This window comes from Ursus arctos, unplaced genomic scaffold (genome assembly GCF_023065955.2).
Source record: "Ursus arctos isolate Adak ecotype North America unplaced genomic scaffold, UrsArc2.0 scaffold_33, whole genome shotgun sequence".
In the NCBI taxonomy this organism is placed as follows: Eukaryota; Metazoa; Chordata; class Mammalia; order Carnivora; family Ursidae; genus Ursus; species Ursus arctos.
The window spans coordinates 466,405-491,072 of record NW_026623019.1 but is presented as its reverse complement, the minus strand read 5'-3'; the positions used below and the strand labels follow the sequence as shown (position 1 = coordinate 491,072).

General features: G+C 43.0%; 2 protein-coding genes across 5 annotated transcripts in view; one reads left to right on the top strand and one right to left on the bottom strand.

The window, feature by feature from the left end:
* The window catches only part of CENPP (centromere protein P), a 245,062-nt gene that overhangs the window by 95,341 nt on the left and 125,053 nt on the right, over positions 1 to 24,668 (bottom strand). The gene's annotated exons all lie outside the window — the stretch shown is intronic.
* On the top strand, positions 1,786 to 24,616 carry ASPN (asporin). Its single transcript, XM_026519130.4, has 8 exons — positions 1,786 to 2,072; positions 9,032 to 9,310; positions 11,490 to 11,602; positions 15,366 to 15,579; positions 16,673 to 16,783; positions 20,497 to 20,590; positions 21,007 to 21,145; positions 23,359 to 24,616. Exons 2-8 carry the CDS (start codon positions 9,061 to 9,063, stop codon positions 23,554 to 23,556), a joined length of 1,119 nt encoding a protein of 372 aa, XP_026374915.1. The 5' UTR covers positions 1,786 to 2,072; positions 9,032 to 9,060; the 3' UTR covers positions 23,557 to 24,616.

Here is a 24,668-nt window from a genome sequence, read left to right as displayed (position 1 = left end):
ACTCCTGGGCCTACTTCCTTCCCCACACCTCTGAGCAAAGATCAAAGCAAGGTGCGGGAGGAAGACAGGGCAGGGGTCTCGCAGTGGGGAGAGGTGGAAGAGGCTGCCATACACCCTCAGCAAAGCGATCTCGCAGGAAGTGCCTCCCGCTCTCTAGACCAGGAGACAGAGGCAAAGGCAGAGGGGGGAGCACATGTCCCACTGACAGGAGCAGCTGCCACTCAGCCCCAGCCCAGGGCTGCCATGTGAAAACAGGAGCCACACACTTAGCTTATCGAGAGTAGTAGAAACCACCCAATTCTAAGAACAGCAATTCCAAACAAAAACACACACACCGGAGCCTCACACGACAGATGAAAGCACATCTGAACGTTCACAGCTGCGCCCCACACGGGAATAGACATGTGAACTCTGACTCGGGGCACTTTCACACAACACTGAACGAGCCACAACACCCTGGATGGATGTCAAATGGCAAACGCAGAGTGAAGAAAGCCAGACCCCAGAGCGAGCTGCCTGGTGCCACACTTACAGAGCGCAGGGAACCCGCTGTGTGCCTGAAGCCAGGCAGCAGCCTCCTCTGAGGAAGCTCGGGGGCGGGCGGGGGGCGGGGGCTTTCCAACTGGCGCCCGTTTGTGAAAATTAACCGAGCTATACCATTGTGATGTGTTACTTATTTTTGTAATATACACTTATTAAAGTTAAACAAAACAAAACAAAACATGGTGCAGGACAAACAGAAATGCTCTGACGAAACCCAGGTTAGTAAGTGCAGTCTAGTCTCGGGAGGTCCCAGTTCATCAAGGTAACAGATACACCTCTGAACTAAACACAACCGTGTCAGTGCGAGCACGAGCACTCGACCCAGATGGGACTCTGGCTGGAGCAGACCTGAAGCTCCGTGGAGGCCAGCATACTCCAGGTCCACGGAAGGGCATTTTCTTTGGGGGGGGGGGGGAGCTGGCCACCTGGCCCTCGGAGACACTGCACGCTCTCTGTGGCCGTGGCTGCCTCACTACTACAGGCGCCACTTCTCCGCAAGGTGGGAAAGGACAGATTCTTTATGGCAGGAGAGCACCGGCCCTGCTAACCCACGGGAAACACACTCTGTAAACAGGGTGGCCCCCAACTCTGCGCAACAGGAGGTCCCTTGCAGTTACCTGGCACTGGTGAGTTGTTCCCAGCAGAAAGAAAGAGCCCACTCTGGAAGGATGAGGTCCTAGCTGCAGTGGGAACTGGGCATTCTCCCAGGGGTGCACGGTACAGGGGATGCTAACAACGCTGTCCTTCTCAGACAATGGTGTCCTCCCGCTGCCAGGTCTCCCTAAATGCTCTCCTGGAAAGGCAAAGCCCAAGCTGGTGTCCCCGGAGCCGCGTGTCCTTGTAGGCATCACAGCATACAGGCCGGGGCCGGGCCCTAGGCAGGGCCTCGTGTGCGGTGATCTGGCATGCCCGCGGCAGGGCTGCACGCTTCTGAGCAAAGTCTGGGTGAGTAGCTTGATGTGACGACTTGAGCTATGACAACAACGCAGCAGCACGGCCCCGTTCTCAGGTACAGCTGGAGCTGGGTTTACACGTCAGTGATGCTGGTACTTTTCACCAAGATTGATAAATATTTTGTCATTCTATCTAGAGTGAGTGATTTTTAAATTTGTAATCTATCAGTATTTGTTCATTTAAGAATTTCATAAAGTATTTTTTCAAATCAGGTATTCCTTGAATGACTTTGACTGCACATTCGATGGCCAGTTGCCATGCGTTATTAAACTCCCTTTTTTTCTTCAGAATCTTCCAGTAGACGTCTAGAGTTTAGCTAGAAGTCTTGGCTACGATACAAACAGTGATGGAAAACACATGAGCAGTAACAAGTTTTAATCTGGCCCCTCCGTACTACCATGGGCTAATCTGTGGAGGCAGTTTACTTCGGTGTCAGCCAGGGTGCAGCCGCACCGCCCTCGGCAGCGGCGTGCCCCTCTGTTACCACGACACCTCCTCACCTCTCCCTCAGCAGCACCTGGAGCAGCGAGACACGACAGAGCTTTGACCCTCAGGACTGACTCTCTTCTGACAAGGTATGTTTTCAGTCTTTTCTTCATGCACAGAGAACAATTATCTCAAACTTGATACTAAGGGGACATTAACATTATTAACATAAATGCTTGTAAAATATATGATCAAGTTTATCTGCAGAAGTCCTTAAAATCAGTACTTAAGTACATAACCTAAAATTACTCTAGCCTTTAAGTTTTATATAGAATGGATTTATTTTCATGGAACTCACTTTTACAGTTAAATGAAAACTTGGTATTATGCTTCACCATAAATGTTCACATGATTGATTTTAAAAATCATTTAAACAAAAATCTTTCGAGTTTATTTTTTTAGGAAAATAACATGACCTTAAAATAATTAATGATAATCAAGTTTGTGGATATCACAAAATCATTAAGCGAAACAGTAAATATTTCTTTCAAAAATGTAAAGCTATGGTGTTTTCTAATGTCTTTTCAAAATGTGAATTATTCAAATGTCAGTTTTACTTACACATTTGAATATTCATATTGTTTTTGATAAATGTCTTCCTTATTCTTATGTAATAAGATAGCACTGGACAGTTAACACAGAGATGCATATAATTCCAAGAAAAAATCGTTATCAACAATACTTCAACTAGCTCCATATCCAATAAAAAAGATCAGAAACTTCTTTTCACAAAACTCCATAGTCAGGATTTAAAGTAAAGATTCCCTTTGTCCTCTCCCAAAGTAAATCTTTAAATTAAATCTTAAATGAGAAAAATTAAAACAATGTACTTGATATTCTACTCCCTCAGAATCTAAACAGAGCACAACATTCCTTCTTGTTAGTGCGTTCAGAAGTGTGGCAGCCACAAGCCGTGGCCACATGCTGTGGGTGAAGTCACAAAGAAACCTGAGGGTCTCTCTCTCTCTAAGAATAAAGTGCTGTTCTTTTCAATCCCACCAAGACTCACTGAGTTGTTTAAAAAGAAAAAAAAAAAAAAAGGAAATACAAAGAAATCATAAGCCCACATGCATGTGAAAGTATCTTGATGTTTTTAATTGTTTTTTGGTATTTCGCAACACAGCGTGGTGGAAAGAATTCTTCTGCTTCCACCAGTTACTCCACTACAAAAGAGTATTTGGGTACCTGATCTGAGGTTTGAGACAAAACAGATTAACTTTACAAGCACAAGTCTTAACGTACTGTAGGAGACAGTGGAGAACGAAGAGGTACGAGTGTTCTGTTTTTTAAGATGCAGTGAAAACTGAATGAAGGACAAAAACTGGTGTAAGAGGAAAAGCAGCCACAACTTCTTTATCAGATGGGATTCACATTTCTAGGGTAAAGAGAATTATTTAAGGACAGCGTGGTCTTTAAAAGCATCAGTTTCCTTCCAAAAGGTACGCTAAGTGTCCAAGTGCACGTTTGGACCCTGAACTTCCGTATTTGATCACGTTCAGGGCTGAGCCCCCGCTGCACCTGGACCCAGCTCGGATGCCCTCGGTGAGCACACGGAGCACCTTCTATCACGTCTATGACTGACCACTACTACCAGCACTTGTGAACGGACAGGGACTAGTCAGCCAAGGGGAAGAGTCGCCAAGCAGACCTCTAGGCATGGCACTGAAAAGCACAGTGACTTATTTTCCTAATAATAGCGTCTGAGAGGAAATACCATTTCACTTAGACAAATTTTCCATTCTAAGTTTGTGGAACATTTAAGTGGAAAATAGGAGTTTATGCAAATTCAGAAAAATACTGCTTAGCTCCATTTCCAGTCCTGAGAACCTGGCCAAACCACGTGCCCCGTCCAATCTGGGGAGAGTCTGCTTACTGTCTGGAAGTCACTGTGGGATTGGGGGCAGCCTGGAGGGGCCATGAGGGGCGGGGACGGGGGGGGGGGGCGATGCAGGAGTGAGGAGGCTGGCCTTGGCCGCTTTGCTGTCAAAGACGGCAGTGAGAGCAACGTCTCAGATCCTGGCTCCAACGTGCCATGGTTTATTAATAACAGCAGTAGCACTGAAATAATATTCCAGATATTATTCTGATTAAAAAAAACTTGAAACCAAAGTCCAAAGCTTTCCATGAGTAATAAACTCTGGCAAAACTGGTCTAAACTGGGGAAATACTAAGTCTTAAAACCTTTTAAAGTTTTTAAAAATAGCACAATCTAACTACTGCCCAAACTTATCAAATAAGAACTTAAGCCTAAATATTAATAAGCTAAAAAATTTAAAAATAAGACAACTAAAAGTCACATCATTTTAAGGGGAAGTAATACTCTATATTCTTTCTCAATAACAGAGAAAAACACTGCTGTATAGCGTTCCCTCCTGGACATCCCAATATTTTTCTACTGATAAAAAATTGGTCAACTAGGATAGGGCACGGTTTGGGGCCTACTATCCCTTGTACCTTCTCACCTCAGAGAAAGGTTGTAAAGGGTGAATCTCTCATGGAATCAAGGCTCGCCTTACTTCTCTTTTTAAGGAGCCAGGATGTAAAACAGTGCAGAGATCACATTAATCTCCTACGGCTAACAGAAGTCAGAAGCAGCACCTGGAGAGAATATGCCAGAGAGCACTTTGGGTCTCCATATAAAGAATTCCCTATCAAGCACAGATGGACAACAGGGGAACCGGATACCCCTCAAGGAGCACTCACTGGGGTCATGCAAGCAGAGACTGGGTTCACTAACTGACCTAGCATGTTCCGGGGAGGCTCCAACAGCTGGATGGAGTTTCACCTACGTGCCACTTCCTGCCTCCGCAGGTCTCCTCCCTCACTTGCAGGGCAAGGGCCCAAGGAGGCACGAACAAGGGGTGCTGCCCCAGCAACCAGAAAGCATCCTGGGTACCACAGACTTTCCCCAGCCTGTTCTAGCAGCCAGAGTAACCACCTCCTCCGAGGCAAGGAGAGAGGAGTGGGGAGGCACACTGGCTGATGTGCCTCCTGACCCCATGGGTGGGCTGGTCTGCAGCCCTGATGCCTGGCTTTCCCCTCCCCTTCACCTGTGCGTGGCCTCCTCACACCGCTGTCCCTCTCCGCTAGTCACACCTGATCCCAGCCTGCACCTGGCTCCTGGGCTTTCTTGCGTCCTGGGGCAGGAGGAAAGTAGGCGAGTCCCCAGCCCCACTGCCAGACCAGGGAAAGCCCAGAAGTGTTTGGAGCTCTACCATGTTCCTCTTGTTATGTGTTTGTGAAGGTTCTATGGTTTTCTTTTGTCTATCATTTCAGGTAGAGTACCTGTTACATACATTTCTCTGGTCTAGACTGGGAACCTACAAGCCCCTGTATAGCCCTAAGTTTCTGTAAGAAAACACTGAAACTTAACCAGCCAATTCAAAAATAACTCCTGATTAAACTCCTCATCTCCCATGGACCAGGGTAATGGGGGGCAGGCCTCAGGAAACTATGGCCCCCAAAGATTTCCCAGGTGGGCACTGCTGTATGACTCTTGAGGGGAGGGTAGATGAGAAAACTTTGATTGTATAGACTATCTGATGTTCCAGAAGTGGCAGGAAAAGGCAAAAGTATATAGATGACCAGAGCAAATTCTGTCGGCAGACTGATATTTAAAATATTTAAAAACCAACATAATAATTTAAAAAATTGTCCCCTAGAAAGAGGAAAATAATCCTTCACTCAGTAGCCTACTCTCCCTTATTAGGTTTGTGTATTCTATTTCAATCTTTTTTTCATGTGTGTATATTTTATAGATGGCTTTATATCTATTGGTCTCCAACAGTAAACTGAGGGTTTGAGGAGTAAACAGACCTCTGGTGAAGAATTCTGCCCTACGGGTCTGGAGACCACACACCTGGAGATCCCTCCAAAGTGCCGGCCACAGTGCATGCAGTCAGCACTGCCTCCTTGCGGTTCAGCTCTGTTTATTAACTTAGACATTTGTTTAGTTTTTCCATGAATGCACCTGACATTCCGGCATTGGCTTTTACAACAAGCCCATGCTTGGCTGAGAGTAGTGGATCAGGAGCTGTGGTTTTATTCTTTTGAGGAGGGAAATGAGGGAGGGAAGAGGATGGGGAGAGAGGGGCCCCTATGTCACAGAGTCTGCACCCTAACACTGTGCCTGGTACACAGCAGGGCCCTGACACACGCCCACTGGAAAACTGCAGCAACCTCAAGCAAAGGCAGAGCCAGGGGCAGCTGTGGACATGGAAGGCAGAGCTGCAGAGCCATGGTCAAGAATAAGCTGGTACCGGTGGACAAGCTTTGGTGCGGCTAAGGACCCACCCAGGGCTGAATTACTGGGGAATGGGAGTTTTGGAAGGTTAACGCGAAACCGGGAACCAAGTTCTAGGGAGCCAGGAAACACACAGATGCCTAAGGTCAAGAAACATAGTGGATTAGGGGTACTTGGGTGGCTCAGTCGTTAAGCGGCTGCCTTCGGCTCAGGGCGTGATCCCAGAGTCCTGGGATTGAACCCCACATTGGGCTCCTCCGCTGGAAGCCTGCTTCTTCCTCTCCCACTCCCCCTGCCTGTGTTCCCTCTCTCGCTGGCTGTGTCTCTTTCCATCAAATAAATAAATAAATAAAATCTTAAAAAAAAAAAAAAGAAACATAGTGGATCAAAGTTGGGCAGGGGGCTGAGAAGCAGAAATAATGTGCCAGAGACAAAGCGATAGTGGAAACGGAGCCCAGCTGACTTTACCAGGTGCCCACACCAGGGTTCCTGGGGGCTGGGGGACTGGACATGGAAAGGGAACCTGTCCATCCCTGAGCCGGGCAACAGACACTGCTGGGCCTCACGCGGCCAGCACAGGGTCTCTGCACTATAGGTATCTGACCACACACCACATCCACTCCTGCCCTCCCAGCCCAGGCTGTGCACGCACCCCTCCTTGTGCAGACGGGTGCCAACAGCAGTGTGCGGACTGGGTGGAGAAGAGATGACAGAGTGTGCGGGTGAGGCCACCTGATTTCAGGATGCAGGAGTGCGCTCCTGTACAGGCAGCAGCAGCAAATGCAGACAACAGGCCGGGCATATGAACTCTACCTTGGGGTCTAACTCTTTCGGTTACATGGCCTTGGGGAAGCCGTTGAAGCTTTCTGTGCATCCTGTCCCTCCTGGTTAATGTGGGGGACGTGTCTGGAATCAACTAAACTGATGCTTCCATAAGGCAGGGAAGAGGTGGGAGGCCAGGGCTGGTTCTGAAGTGAATTATTAAAATAAAAAATTGTTTGCCATTCTCAGGTATGTCCTGATCTTAACATAATCAAGCGTGGGTTATCACAGAGAAATCTCATGTATCTAGCTGGTGACGTCCAGCCACCCAGTGGACAAAGTGTTCACATTGCCATTTAGATTTCTAGGTTAAATAATGTTAATTACCAGGTTAATAATTGATAGAATTTTTTTTCCCACCTACCCCTGGGGTTAAAAGGCATACCACATATAAATGAATATTTTAATTCATTTCTGATGCCTACGTCCAGAAAGAGCAAGGCCATGGAGAGAGGTTAAAGCTGATTTCTGGGTTCTGGGAAACTGTAAGCAGCTGGCACGATTCAAGGATTTGGGGAGCCAGGTCTTCCTGAGGCTGGACCAACACGACGGACTCTGGAAGGCCTGTGCAGCCAAGGCACGGTCGTGTTCAGGTACAGCAAGCTGGCCAGCTGCACAGCCTTAATGATGGGCATCTGTGTGCCACCAACCGCACACCCCAAAGGGAAGACTGGCATAAGTGTGTTTTACATGATTTCATAAGGCTTTCAATTTTTGAAAATTATGACGACTGTATCGGCTTCACAAGCGACAGTTAAGAAACCATGATATGTAAACATGTGGAAAAATCTGCCATTAGATGACAACAAATCAAATGCTCAGAAGGTTCTGGATCATTCTTTCCAGTTTTGTGTGGGCTTTAAAAATTCAACTGAAAACAACCCCACCCCTCAAAGAAACCAACCAAACAGAACACAGTGGAAAGAGGAGCAAGAAAAGAATAAGAAAGTCTGGCCCTCAGATGCTCTGGATCAGGTACTAACAATGGACCAGATTAGAAGGAGGAAATCCAAGTACACTGTGGAAAAAGTGACCAAGTCTGAGAGTGAGGCTGGCAGCGGGGAGGGGGGGTCATCACAGACAACCTCCAGATGTGAGGCCAAGGGGACATGTGGGTTTTACCTCGAAAGGGACGTACATATTAAGGCAGTGGAAGGATATGGGAAGAGGGAGTCAGGTATGATAATCTGTTTTTGTTTTTAAAAGCACTCATTAGTTTCTTAACTATAGCAATAGTACTTATTGGCCATTGTAAAAGTTAAAAAAAAAAAAAAAGATGACACATGTCATTCATGGTTCTATTTCCCAGGATTATCAATTGGCTATATTTGTGCCAAGTTTTGAGTGTTTGTAAGTATACTTTACATATGGAATTTATATTTGCTTTTTTAATTCCAAAAATGTTCCATATTTTTATTTTTAAAAATTTTTTAAAGATTTTTATTTATTTGAGAGAGAGAGAGAGAGAGCACAAGCAGGAGGCAGAGGGAGAGGGAGAAGCAGGATCCCCACTGAACAGAGAGCCCGGCTTGGGGCTTGATCCCAGGACCCCGGGAATCATGACCTGAGCCAAAGGCAGACGCTTAACCGACTGAGCCACCCAGGCGCCCCAATATTTGTAAACTTTGCAAGTATTTTGTGAGTTCAAAAGTATTTTGTAGAATACATACACCCTATTTTATTTTACTATTTCACTTAAGCCATTAGTATTATCTTTAAACTTTTTGCTATTATATATAATTCTGTGGTAGACATCTTTATGCACATTAGAATTCTTTCCTGAGACTAGATTACAAAAAGAATTAGTGGATTTTGAAAAATAAAGATATTTTTAAAACTTCCAATGCATATTGCCAAACTGCTTTTTCCAAAAACTTTTTATAAATTTACTCACCCTAGCAACGGGTCAGAATGCCATTTTGTTGTGCTCTTACTAGCTCTGATTCTGTTTAAATTTGGATTTAATCTCAGTGTCTTCTTAAGTCCTAGGTCGGCCCCCTACACGAGACGACATGAAGGAGTGTGTGCTCCTAGCGCTCTTGGCTTTATGCTCTGCAAAGCCCTTATTTCGCCCTTCGTACGTGACGCTGAAGAACATGATGCTGAAGGACATGGAAGATGAAGTGGATGGTGACCCTGATGATGACAACTCCCTTTTTCCAACAAGAGAGCCAATTAACCCCTTCTTCCCTTTCGATCTGTTCCCAACATGTCCATTTGGATGCCAATGCTACTCGAGAGTTGTACACTGCTCCGATCTAGGTAAGAACATATGTCAAATTGTTTTGGAGAAAAATGTCATTCTGATAAAATTGAAAGGATAGTTAAGAGTCTTCACTGAAATTTCAAAAATCAGCTCACTAATTGTAAAGCAATTTTTCATTTAAGTTTTTTGAAAATATAGCAAACCCAAAGTACATCCAAACTTATTTTAAAAATCCAGAAAGCCAGAGGAAAGCAATGGGAATTTCATATATAGAACATTTCCCTCAGAGAGAATGGACATCACTGTGGTTCATTTCAGGATGTCAGCAGGTTGACAGTGTGCTTTCTAATAACATTCTATGAGGACAAGATAAATTGCTTGTCTAGAGTAATAAACAGGTTTTGAAATCTCTAATCATGACATTTTAAAGTCAGTGCACTTTGTTTTGAATGATTTAGGTTTAGAACCGTCTAGAAAAGAAGTGACTGAACTAAATCCCTTTCTAAAGTCTTAAAATGTATAATTCTCTGACTGCTTTATTTTTTAAAATATTTCTAATGAAGATGCTCTTGAATAGAGGGGTACACTCATACCCTGCTCAGGGAGAGGGTGTGATGGGGAACGCACACCAGGGTTCACTGTACCTGCCATTTCCAGAAGAGGGGAAGGCTCAGAACTGCCCCACTGTGGGAAGCCAAGGTGTGGCACACACCTGTCATTCTGTACATACCATACCTCTCCCAAGTGACCAAGACAATGAAAAGGGTCTGGAGCCCTGTTATTCTTTCTCCCTCAGAAAATAAATTTCTTTCCAGAGCTTCCAGTTTCATCAGGGGTGGGGTGAGCAAGGTCAGTCCAAGTCTCTAAGTTACCCAGTGCTTTCTGCAGAGCCACCCGCTTCCTCCAAGACCTTCCACTTCATTTCCTAAGACCAAGATCGTATATCAAAATGGCTACCTTGCTAACCCGCCAAGTGATCCCCTTTCCCTCTTTCTATCTATGGTCAAACTTCTTAAAGGAGTGAGTCGTCACCGTAAACTATGGAGGGAAAAGTATTCAGGGCTATAGGGTGGAGTGCTGACCTTCCCAGTACTTTGATACCGAGCCCTTTGATGGGGTTATTAAATATACTACTGCTCCTTAGGAGGAAGGATGGCTCCCCCAAAAGCATACTAACATCTGAAACTCCCTGTAAAATGCATAAAAAAAGATGAATTGATAGATGAAGTATAGTAAATGTTGATGGTAGAAAGAGACTATGGGTTTTCACTGTAAAATTCTTTCAACTTTTCTGTATATTTGAACATTTCAATAACAAATGCTGGGGAAAAACAAGAAGGCCCCATGTTCGTCAAGCATAACTACTGTAAGGCCTGACATCAAGTAGGGTGGGTATGTTCGGCCATCTAGGGAAAGCAAGAAAAGTAAGGAAGAAACGCACCACGTACAGTTCTTGGTAATTTCCTGCTCTTCTTTGTTTTTTAATTCAAGGGGGGAAAAAAACATTAAGTCTGTAAGTAATTCAACTAACATGACTGAGTACCTACATACACAGCACGATGCAGCTGTACCTTAACCCCACATGACAGAAAGAAAGCTACTATCAAACCTTTGAGGATGAGTGCGAACGACAGGGGGGTTAAATCAATGGCTGGAAGAGACCCAGAGCTGAGGGGGAGGGTGTCAGCAAAGGTCTACCGCACACCCAGACATCAACAGGGAGGTACGGATGAGTAAGCTTTTGTAAATTAAATAACTGACAACTGATTGGAGGAATTCATTATTAAAGGAAATACGCAGTAACATTTTAAAGAATGTACATGAAAATAATGTATTTTCTGAGCACAACTTTCTACATGTTGAGGCTTCATTAAAATGATCAAAACCCACAGGTTCCAATTCAGCCCTACAACAGCCTGAGAAGTGGCAGAGACCGTGACTGCTCCTTGGCCAGAGGGCACCAGCAGAAGCTGCACTCCTCCCTGCGGCCATACTGGCGCGCCCTAATCTACCTCCTTCTCTGTCACCTTGTGCAGAGGAGCAGTGACAGACCAGCTAGACACCTTGCAGAAATACATAAGCTCCTTGAAAAGGTCTTCAGGCCTTTCCAAAGAGCAATGTCTTTGCTTTTTCTTAATGGTAACCATGGATTTTAATGAATGTACATTTCCATCATGTTAGAAAACTCCTCTTCAGCATATCGTGTGTGTGTTAACATGTTCGTTTATTTCTTAGGTTTGTCCTCTGTCCCAAGCAACATTCCACTGGATACTCAAATGGTTGACCTTCAAAACAATAAAATTAAGGAAATCAAAGAAAATGATTTTAAAGGACTCACTTCACTTTACGTAAGAATATATATGTTCATATTTAAGTGAAAATCTCTGTTAAAAGGATTACTGGTATTTTGTGTAAACAAGTCTTATTTTTCTGTGTGTGAAGAATGACAGAATCTCTGATATTCAGTACTGTTCTAGTTAATGAGAAATTAGATTTAATGAATTTAATTCAGTTCAAGTGATGTTAACTGAAACGACAGCCAGGTAAAAGGCAATGGACTAATAAGAACTTAAGTAAATGGTCCCCAAATGAGCTTATGATCTATTTAGGTAATTACAGTCACTATACACTAAAATGAGTAAGGTGATGATTACTTATAAGAACTCATTAGCATACTGTTTAAGAAAATCTGTACCCAAACCTGTTGACTTATCTGAAGACACCATAAACCTCTGAGAGTAGGACATGCATTATATCTAATTAATATACACTAGTATGGCTTTTTCCCCCCCTAGAACTTTAAAAATGAAAAAGAATTTTTCCTTACAATATTTATTAATATTTTAATTTTTCAAGATTTAAAAGATTCTTAGTTTTCTATGTAACACTTAGATTTTAGGAAGTAAAATGTCTCACTTATTTCGGAATTGGGTTTGGGAAGAGCCCGATTTCACATGTCCCAGCCATGGGGGTGTCACTTCCCCTCAGCACAGAGTTAGGGTGGGGGTGTGGAGGTCAGCCAACACTCCCCTTCAAGGCACATTCTCATGCTGTGCTGGAGGGCAGAAATGTAAGGCCTGTCATGCCCAGGGCAGTTACAGCACTGAGAGGAGAATGGACAGACACCATGGCCACAGAATTCTCTTTCAGCCACCCATGTAGGCCTGTTCTCCTCCTGCCCTCTTCCAGGCCACCCTGCCTTCCCATGACACTCGGGTCAGTGCATGGACCCTGATGACCCATCCTAGCCGGCAGGGAAAGGGGACTATTCAGTCCCATTATGCAAGCAGTTCATGTCTGCTGGATGAGCAAGGACACTGAGGCTGGCCCTGTTCTAGCACCACAGGGAATGCTCTTTCCTTAGGCTCTCTCCCTACCCTCCGGGCAAAGCCACACCACCCTGAGCTGCCAGGTGTGGGTTCCCAGGGCCGTGACTGGACAGCTTAGATTTGGTAAGGCTCCATACATTATAAAGTTTCCATATATAAAAAAAGAGCGATTGGAAGAGCATATATTTATCTTATAACTGAGACATCACTTAAATATTAGGACAATCTCACCAAGAATCTGTCCCAGTCCATCCCTCCAACTTCAGACCACAGAAACTTCTGGAGGATGGCAAGGCCATTATTAACTCTCAGAAGTTGGAAATACAGCCTACGAATGCTTCTACTACTTCTTCAACTTTATGCTGATCTACACAACCACAAGAATAATTAATGTTGTATTCAATACCAAAATCATAAACAGTATTCAATTTGTCATATAATTTTATTACATTTTAGGAGTATCCCAGGGACTTAGCCCATTTGTACTCCCATTATTCACTGGGAAATGAGTCTGAAAGGTGTCAGGAGCTGTGTTAGGCCTCAGTTTCCAACTGGTCAGTTTTACGTGGCACTTGTTGGAGGGGTAGTGGGTTTGGAGTCAGGCAGGCTTGACTCAAACCTTGGCCCCACTAGAAGTGAGCACTGTGCCAGTGGCTTGCCTCGCCAAGCCTGACGTCCCCTGCTGTGACAGAGCTGTAACAATGCTACGGAACTCAGAGGAATGAATGCATGTAAGATGCTCACTGTGCTGCCAACAGCCCTCGTGCTTCCTGACTGGCTCAACGGGAAAGCATTTCCAATGCACACTCTCTACCTGAACTGTCGGCACGCTATTTTGAAACATTTAATTATAGTATCATCTTGTATGGTACCTGTCCCTAAAGAGAATCAAAATGTTTTTTAGATATTCTATAAATTCTCTGTTTCGGCTGGCTATTTGGCCCTCTGGTTCTTACACAAAGGACAATCCAGCTTTAGGGAATTTGTGGAATCATTACACACACGCCCGATTCGCTGTCAGCGGCTGGTACAGCCTCACTCATCAGGAGGACCTCCTGTCCGACTTCTGAAAGGCTTCCCTTTTCTCATCTTCTGTCCTTACATATAACCACATTGCCTGGGGCTCTGTGACTGTCACTTCTGGAACGGCAAGTGTAGGTGAATGGCAGATGCTCCGCTAACCCGGTCTGTGGGGGCAGGCGCAGAGGGCCCTCCATACAAACTCACTCCATTCCGCACTCCTCACTCTTCCTTTTAGGCAGCTCTGGCAAGTGCATGTCCTAACGGGAAGATATGAACAAACAGCTGAGGCACACGCTCCTTCTGGGACCCCCAACAGTGGAGGCCTACAGCAAGCGCCCACCATGGCAGAACAAAGTGCAGAGGGTAGAGGAACTGGGCCAGAGATAATTTCTGCTAACTTTGTATCATAGGGTTGAGTGAAGGCTCACCAAGTTGTTACCACACTCTTCCCTAAAGGAGAAGAGAATGCACTTAGCTGGTGGCACACAGGAAAAAGGACATGTTACAGCTCCTGTTCTCCTTCAGGGGAAAACTGTCATGGACAGTACCCCGGACAGGAGGATAAGAAAAGGGCCTACGGGGTGCCCGGCTGGCTCAGTTGGTGGACCGTCTGACTCCTGACCTCGGCTCAGGTCTCGATCTCGGGTCATGAGTACAAGCCCCAAGACGGGCTCCTCGCTGAGCGTGGAGCCTACTTTTCCTACAGGAAAGAGAATAATCAAGGGAGTTTAGCTACCAAAGTGTTTGTATTTCTTCTGTGGAAGAACCAAGATGTGAATAACACTAGATAGGCATATTCTCTCTGGAAACATCCGGAAGGTTGGTGTAGAATGGAATTAGTGACAACATTCATGAACGGAATGAGTCTAGAGCTGCTCTCTGAAAGAAGGTCCCAAGGAATGAAGCCCCCAGCCACCACCCTTGGGAAACATGGCTTAGTTTCCACCGCCCAGCACACCCAGGCGCTGCACTCAGGCGCCCTCCGCATGCCTCACAGGCTTGACTCCAGACCGTGCAGAGCTGGGCTGCTGTCTGGGCTCTGAGCTCCTCTGAGGCTGCTGTCATGGGTCCCTGAGAAGGGGTTGAGGCATTCCTCAGGACGCACTGCTATCTCCCCAGTGTCTGAGACACGCCAGCATGCAGATGGCATTTTGTAGCAGTTTACTCCTACAGGTGTCCCCATCTGGGAAAAATGCTTCACATTAGTAAAAATAAAAGAAGTGAGATTTTAAAAGTAGATAAAATCATATAACAACACATTTGGTGCGACTGAATAGATTTTCATTTCATTTCATTTTATTTGGGGGGGGGAGGGGAAGAGAGAGAGAGACTCCTCAAGCAGATTCCCTGCTGAGTGCAGAGCCTGACCTGGGGCTTGATTTCACCACCCTGAGATCATGACCTGAGCCGAAACCAAGAGTTGGACGCCTAGCCAACTGAGCCACTCAGGTGCCCCCTGAATAGATTTTTAAATACCATTGATCACTTCCATGAAGGGAAATGGGGTGCCGGGGGGAGGGCTTAACTGTGTGAACAGATCACCTACTGAAAGATAAACCAAAGGCTCAAAACCACTCTGTTCCAACTCAGTAGTAAATATTTGTTTTGGCTTAGATTGGACTGGGGAATTATTTACACAGGTAATAAAGTATGTGAATGATATAATCTGCATCGCTTTCCACAAGGAACTACTCACTGAAGAGTACCGGTAAACCAAGTCCACTTCATAATACGGTGTATCTCTTTATGCTTTATCTAGGCTTTGATTCTGAACAACAATAAGCTAACAAAGATTCACCCAAAAGCTTTTCTAACCACAAAGAAGTTGAGAAGGCTCTATTTGTCCCACAATCAACTAAGTGAAATACCATTTAACCTCCCCAAGTCCCTAGCAGAACTCAGAATTCATGATAACAAAGTTAAGAAAATACAAAAGGAGACATTCAAAGGCATGACTACTTTACATGTTCTAGGTAAGTTTATGCAAACGGATGAAATGTTCTGGAATTACATGCAATATGCAAAGATAGGTCTTCATCATCACCAACAATGTATAAGACTGGTAAGTTCCAAAATCAACTTTTTAAATCTAATAATCTTTAACTAGCTAAGCCATTTACAAATCAAAGCATCAAACAAAATTTATAGCCCTTAAAAAAATATGCTGTTTCTAACAGACACTCTCAAGATCCCTTTTCAAACACCTATTGTGGTTTCAGTTTTCTGACTGCACCCTAATCTGTAAAATCCATTATTCATATTTAATTTAAAGGTAGCATTTTTTAAAAAAATAAGGTTACGCTTACACCAAAAGGGTAGTATTTTTAATGTGTTATATAAACTACTCATACACAATGTATAAAATTAATTTAGAGATTATTTGAGATGTACATCTAATTTACATTATCTGCTTCAAGATTGCTGAGCTGAGGAAATTTCTGCTGTAGAAACTTCTGTTATAAACTCTACCCTATTTTACATCTAACACCCATCGTATAACCACATCATCTTCCTCTCCAATATTCACTCAAAATTCGTAATCAATATTCTCATTCACTTCCTCACTTACTTAGGTCAGCCAAATGCCTGGCACTTACCAAACAGCCTCACTTACTGGCATCTCCCCAAAATTATATTTCTGTTAATAAAATAACAATCTCTAATTGACTTATAATTTAAAACTTAGGTGACAAATGTATCTTGGAAAACATAAATGTTTTAAATTATATGAAGGCTCATCTTTCTTCTAATATAAGATTAATACAACAAAATATTGTCATGGTCAGAACAGAGTGATAACAAGTCACTGACTTAGCAATTCAAAGCAAAAATCTATTTATATATCCTCTATAATAAATCTATTCTAGTATTAATCTACCGTGATATAAGCATATTGCTACTTGTACTATGTAGTATGAAGCAGTCTTCTTCTGACAGCAACAAAAGGGAATAGAGAGACACAGAAATAAACCCAGTGAGTGAAATGTCCTTGCGATGTCTGTACCCGCACTGAGTCTCCTTCATACACAACGGATGCATGCTAAATTATGTCATTTGCCCCCACAGAAATGAGTGCAAACCCTCTCGATAATAATGGAATTGAACCAGGGGCATTTGAAGGAGTGACAGTGTTCCATATCAGAATTGCAGAAGCAAAACTGACCTCAATTCCTAAAGGTTTGTATTCATTTAAGATAACGTACTTTAAAAAAAAATTGTCGCCTTTAAATGACCATGAAATATACTGACACTATCAAAACCCAAGGTGGTCAGAACACTTTTCATCAGTATATCTGGTCAAGGTAGTGTGAAATTTGTTGTTTCCTCACACACATAAAGAGCCCTATCCAGTGCTTTTTCTTTTTCCCAGTATGAAACCAGAATCTTTTTGTTTCCCCAGTGAGAACAAACATTAAGAACTAATGCACTTTTTATTCCTTCTTCCTAACATTTACTCATCTATACCTGTCATTCTGTGAAGTACTTGCTAGAGGTGGACATTCTCTAGAGAAGAAGGTTGGGGAAGATGCACGGGGCCAGACTGGGGCAGATGCAGGCTCTGGCAGGGGTGGGCGTGCCCCTCGTGCTGTGCAGATTAATGGGCCAGCGCACAGAAAGGTCTGAGGATGGTGTCAGGCACCCAGTGAACGCCCTCTCCTGACGTGATGGAGACTTGTTCTTTATGATGGGCCCTGAAGCTGGTGCCTCAAAGGAAGGTGCTTCTTCAGTTCGCTATGGGACCGGTTCCTAGCGCTCTAGGCAAGCCCTCCGTGCGGCGGTGAGCTGCATCGGCTCACCTTTCTCGGGAACCGTCTCTGACAGGGGTGCTCGCCCTCTGCCGTGATGATGACATGAGTCAGAAATAACCCCTGTGATCGATCATATAGTTTCCTTTCAAACAGCTCTGTCCTTCAGTGTCCACAGGAAAAGCAGAGACTTCATCGAAACCTTTTTCTACTACTCACCTGATGCGGAAGATGAACAAAACAAACAGCTCTTAAGTTAAAGGACGCAGCAAAGCTGCGCTTAGGAACCAAGTGGTGATCTTTCACTTAGGAGAAAAATCATACGAAGTACAAGTTGGAAAGACAATTTTTTTATACAGGAAAAATCAGTTTAATTCAGAACAACACAATTAAAAAGCCACCTTATTTAGCTTTCAGTAAGGTGGCTGTTTTTCAACAACAAACCTAAAATGATTTCTCTCTCATCTTTCAGACACCACCAACAAAAATACATGCCACCTAATACGTTCTATACATAAAATGCCTCTGACATGCTGACAGGACACGAAAGTGAGGGGCAGGCAGAGGGGAGGAGAGGAGGGTCAGGGAGGAGAAAGGCTGGTGCTCGCTGCCCCAGAGCTGTGCCCACCAGCAGCCTCTCCTACACTGCAACACATCCCGAGAGCAAGTCTCTTCAAGTTTCAGTGTATCTTAAAAACGAAGGCTTGACCTCTAATGATGTTTTCAAGATTTTTCCAAAGGCTTAAGGAACGTATTATATCCTTAGAATGTCAGGATTTTATTTATTTGTGAGAGAGAGCCGCATGAGCAGGGGTGAGGGGCAGAGGCAGAAGGGGAAGCAGACTCCTTGCCGAGCAGGGAGCCCAATGTGGCCTCGATCCCAGGACTCTGGGATCATGCCCTGAGCAGAAGGCAGACGCTTAACCGACTGAACCACTCAGGTGCCACTATCCTTAGAAATTTAGATTGGAATTAAATCTCTCAACTTATATAACTGCTCTTTCAAGATCCCTATAACATTCAAAAGCCATTGATGTTTTTTGTTTTTATCATTTATTTGCTAAAATGGGAAGGCTGACTGTGGAAATCCAATCATCACTATCCCTTGCAGCAGGATGAAATTAGGCAGAAGACGAAAGGGTCCTGACCAGACCTGACATATTAACACAAGGAGAGGTGAAACATGCCTTCCTCCCAGGCCACTTGGAAAAGTCTGCTACAGAGCAGCACTGCATGGAGGGGAGAAGACACCTTTTGAACACAGGGTAGGAATAGAAGGATCTGCGCAAAAGCAGCCACGTGTGTGCTAACAGTCACTGAGCTCCCACCCAGACGCCTACACTGCTCACGTACCCTGCAGGGGCTCTGCTCTTCTCTTGCGTCATCCCTTTTCTCCATGCCCCAGCAAAGGGAACCGTCCCCTCAAGTTCTACAAAACCTCTTCCAAAAAGTTTCCCTGACTGCTCAACACGAACGGATTTCTCTCTGAGTTGCCACAACATATTCTAGAACAGGTGAGAACACCGATGATTTCTGTATGTGTGACAGATTTGCTCAACTAGTATGTAAGGTCTCTGAAGAAAGAACCTCCCCTCTGTTCTTTTACATATTGGAGGACACAGTCATTCCATAAATATAATTCAGCCCGACTTACCAGAATTCAAAAAATTAGAACTCTCCCAAGTTTAGAATTGCTTTCCTGCTCTCTCTAGTTTTTTTTACTTCTAAAATCCAAAGCAGACTCTGGAATCAATATAAATTCAGCCAGCAAGAGTACTGATATTTATAAGGTTGCTTTGGTTACTTTCAACAGACTTAAACACTAATAAAGGAAGGAAATGTTTTCCATAAGAGTTGGAAAAAAGAAAACTTTCCCTAGCTAGCTAACTAGAACCTATGATTGACAAATAATACGTTATATATAGAAGCCTAATAAATAACGTGTGATTTAATATTCTGGTTAATCTGGGGACGGCTGGGGTCAGAACGTGAAGGGCTGAGAAGAGAAGATGTGCACATTCATAGGGTACCTGGCATGTGCCAGGTTATACTGTAGGTGCTTCTCTTTATGCAGAAACTACTACTAACTGAAGAGAATAAATACTGCAACAGATCCAATATATCAGAGTAAAAACCCAGGTGTTCAGAAAAATACTTAAAAAACTTTCACTGGTCACCTCTGGGCATTGCACCAACTCATTACTTATAAGAAGCAAGCATTTTATGTTAGAAGCAAGCCTTTTCTGTTAAAATTGTATTACACAGTGACTAAATAATTGATGAAGGAAAATTCTTTAGATACGAATCCTACCTGATAAATATATTAAGCATGACAAAATCAGAAAATCACCGTTTTCCCATTCTTAATGAAATAACAGATCCTGTAGCGCTCATCGACGAGCGCTAAGACCATCAGGTGAAAGGCTGATCTACTGAATTTAATCCAGTCTCTCCATCTAACCACTAGCTTCTAAGAAATGACTAGGACAAACAAAATGCAGAAGTCTCAGTCCAATCCACAAATGAGTACCTCAAACAAACCAATAACCGAAAAACGTCAATGCAAGACAGGGAAAAAAGTTTACTATTTAATAGTGAAAGAAATTTTAAGAGATGGGAGAACCCAATGCATTCTGTAAACTTCTATTTGGATCCCGACCTGAAAAAATCAACTGTAAAACACTTCTCTGAGATCGTTAGGGAAAGGAACATTCCGTGATCATGAAGAATCACTGCGACTTCCTTTAGATGTGACACTGACAAGGTGGTTATGTGGAAACAAGAGGACCTGAGAGGAGTTAAGGACACCGGGTGACGCCTTCACAGGTGAAGTGACATGTGTGGGATTTGATTTTAAATACTCCAGCAAAAAACAAGTGAATGAAGGAAAACCAACGGACAAGCCAATGACAGATAACTGATGTGGTGGACGAAAGACATGTGGAAAACTGGACACTGCAGTGTGGTGGCTCATGACACTAGCTTCCATTTCTGTGTGAAATTTTCCGTAATAAAAAGTTGAAAAAAATAGCAGATCTCTAAAGGACTGCCTAAGACTACGGTGTGAAATTGCACAAGTACATGAACAATCAGTGGGGCTTGGTTTTACTCCATCTGACGTGCTTATTCCTTTTCTTACCCTAGATCTACCATCAACTTTACTGGAGCTGCATTTAGACTACAATAAAATTTCAACCGTGGAACTCGAGGATTTTAAACGATACAAAGAACTGCAAAGGTAAAACCCCTCCAAACCCTAACTCAGAAGCTGTTGGGATACGAAGGAGATACTAACGAGACCCCTGGCGGAAGCGGAGGGACCTAATCAAGTCTGTCACCGTCACGAAGATAAAACGAACAGGGACAGCTATACCCTACTCTGTCTTGGGGGTGGTAGAGGGACACCAAGTGAAATGAGGAAAAGAACTTTTCAGATGACCCTTTGGTTGGTGTAGGTTAGCTACAGAGTTTGGTGACAGCAGAGGAGACAGACAGCCATCACACCATGAAATGGGTTATGACGTGCAACCAGGAAGAACCTTTCTCTAAACACACGCAAATAGGTCAGGCTTTTGTGTCCCATGCAGCTGTGGTGTTTTGGGCTAACTATCACAACGTCTGCCTAAGAGTTGATGCATTTTATGCCATTTTTAGGCTGGGCCTAGGAAATAACAGAATCACAGACATCGAAAATGGAAGTCTTGCTAACATCCCACGAGTTAGAGAAATACACCTGGAAAACAACAAGCTAAAAAAAATCCCTCCAGGATTACAGGAGTTGAAATACCTCCAGGTAAAACATTCTTCCACCTGTGTTTTGTAGATACTAGTACTTTCCTTCCTTTCTGTGAGACGCATGAGTATCTGAAGCAAACTTCATGCAAGCAGCAAGTGTAACTCACATGACATGTAACGACTCGGCAGGTTGCCTGGGGTGTTCTGAAGAAACGTCTTCTAAGCAGACGTTAGCTAAAATGCTCAGGTACCCCCTTCCATCCTCTAGGTCCTCCTATTGCTGAAGCCACTGTGGCAAAGCTACTGACCTGGCTAATTTCAGGTTTCGGGGGCGGCAGGGGCTATGTAAAGGCAGGACTGGTCAGGAGGAATCCGAGGAGGATCACATACCCTTTCATTCTGGAAACGTTTCACCAAGAGCGGGTGGACAAGATCCCAGGTATTTTCATTATCAGTGTAGTGCTAGATTAGAAGTGGGTATGATTTTTAAAAATTGATCTCAGAATACATAATCAGAAGTCAGTATTTGGGGCATCATGGGTTCCCCTTTCCTCTTCTTCATTGTTAGAAACCTTTTTGTTTGAATCTGGCAACTCCTGACTAGGTGGGAAGGGCCCCAGAATCCTTGCAGCATCTGATAAAGTTTTAGATCCTCCCAAGAACAAAAAATGAAGATAATACTTTGTACACAATTTATGAGTTTCACAGATCTCTCTGATTTTCATCTAAAATCCTCAAATTAAGAATTCCCACTTAATCCCATTTCATCTTAGTTCACTTTTCTCATGTGCTTTCCTTGATTTACAACATCCTCATCTGCCAAGAAGCAAAAACACATTGAGAACAAAACTGGGCCTGAGTCACTTGCTTCTTTTAGATTTCTTCCCAATTTATCTTTAAACAAGTTTTGTCCACTACGCTCCTTTGAGACAAAAGCCATCACAATGGACGTGGTATAAGCAGATGTTCATCTCAAGGCTATGAGCTTTACTTTTTTTTCAGTGCTGCATTTAAATGTCTGACCAGTGAGCAAAACCTGAGTCTCTCCTTTCTCAAGCCATCCCCAATTTGCATTCTTTATTCACAAGTAAAGAATTTACTCTGATTCCAACTTCTGGCTGCTTTTAAATCTCCCCATACTCTTACTAACATTTTTTTTTTTTAATGAATAGAACACACAAAAAACAGAATTATAAAGGAGAACACAAGTCATAAGGGTACACTTCAGCAAATGTCCACAAAGCAAACACACCAACATCCAGCACCGTTCCCCAGTGAGGTCGATTCTGTGGAAAACTACGCCTTGCAATGACTATGAGCTGCGGGAAAACATGCATGAAACACATAAAGCACCTCTCACAAAACCCCCAAGACTGATGGAGGGCACAGGGGGCTCCAACACCCAACTAAAGGTTTTAGCAATGCCTACAGTTCTCATGACTGGCTCAGATCAATCTCACCAAAATGTAAAGGTACAATCTAGAGGTAATGGCAGCCAGAACTGATACCTTGGCCTTACCCGCAAAAGGCTTCTACTCTTTCATCTGCCAAAATGCTGTCAGTAGACTGCTCTTACTTCTCAGAAATCTCAGTTGCCAAAAAGACCAAAGAAGAATTTAAAGGGATGTTAAAGAGAATGGAGGGAAGTCCCTATACTGTCCATTCTTTCTGAGTAATAATATAAAAGACATATATGCAGTTTATAAAACTGTATTTTGTCCACTAGTACAAATAAAGATTTGACTATTGATCCTGTGTTACACACATATATTCAAGCTGTTAACAGACATATTTTTCTGGAAAGCAACTTAGAAAAAAGAGCTCTACACTTCTTGCCTTGATCACAGAAAATGCTAGCTAACAATTCATATTCACAAGCCTCATGTTGGGAGCATTCAATTTCGTTCTGCTCATTTGTAGCACTTTTAAAACCCAGTGTTGTCAACACGCACTGGAGTAAGCACGTGCATACACCGCTACAGAGGTAAGAGGAGGGGGGGAGGGCGTTGTGTGCTGACCGGGCAGTGCGCTCTGGGCCATGGCGGGAGCCTCTGTGGCTCTGCACACACACAACACTTTCGTGCGTCACATAGATCCTGAGTGGGCATAATAAATATTCAACAGGCATAAACACACACGTACATATATTTTAAATGAAATACATTCAAATCAGTGTGAAATAAACGGACAAGTAAACCCATGAACAAATGTGGACTATAACAAGAACACCTTCATTTTACATTGATTGTGTACTTTCTCCTACTGCCACAGATAATCTTCCTTCACTCTAATTCAATTACGAAAGTAGGAGTGAATGACTTCTGCCCAACAGTACCGAAGATGAAGAAATCTTTATACAGTGCAATAAGTTTATCCAACAACCCCGTGAGGTACTGGGAAGTGCAGCCTGCAGCTTTCCGCTGTGTCGTGAGCAGAATGAGTGTGCAGCTCGGGAACTTCAGGAAGTAGTTATTATCCATTTAATATAAAATTTAAAAATTGTTACATTTGGAATACTTGAACTCTATTAAAAATGGTGGTATTATGCAAACAAGCAAAAGCTATTCCTAAATGGTAAGTCCACTGACTTACTTTACGACAAAAAATTTCAACAGAATTTTGCAAAACTATTGCTACATCAGGATTAAGAGAAACATGCATCTACTGCAGTTTCCTTTTCTATACAAACGGATTCTGCATAAATCTTATGCTTGAACATTCTTTTCTCAGTAACAAAAAAAATAACACATTCAGTATTTAACACTTTGTTATCAAGTGCATTTTAAAAAGAACTGTACTGTAATTGGAATGCTTGACTTAGCAAAATTTGTGCTCTTTCATTTGCTGTTAGCAAATCAAAATTGACAAGAATGGTTACATGAAGAGTACATTATATTATTCTTATTCTTTTTTTAATAACTCGGGTAGTACTGTAATGTTTCTGTTAATGTTGAAGTATGATTTCATATAATCTTATTCAAATTCTCATATCTTAGAGCTTTACTGTCCATGTTTAACTCCTCATAATAAGGCCTTCTGTGTTATTAACTTGACAGATGCTATTCATAACATCTGGCTTCGGACTACAGCACATGCTTTTTTAATTTAATTATTATTACCTGATTATAAAACCTCTATAAAAATAGTGAGTGTCTATATAAAATCTGTAATCCACATTCTTTATTATCTCAGTTATTATAAGCTTGCAACAGTACATCAATTGTTAGGTCATAGGACAATGTCACCTCAAAGCTAAGGAGCACTTTCAAGATGTCCCTTGTGAGACCTTGGCTGGAAGAGCTGGACACTGTCCATTCTACACAAACTGTTTACTCAAACACGACAAACTAAACAACTCTGAAAATACAGCTGGTATAACTGAACACGCAGAGTACTAAACAAAACACAAAGAAACTAAAGGTCTGTACAAAAGCTAAGCGTACCCTATGTATTTTTTATTTACATTCAACATAGGCAAAGCTGGAAAATTAAAAAAAAAACAACATTAAAATATTGGCTTGAAATAAAATACTTGTGCTTTGGTTTAATTTTTCTTCTCCCACCCAGGAACATAAACTATT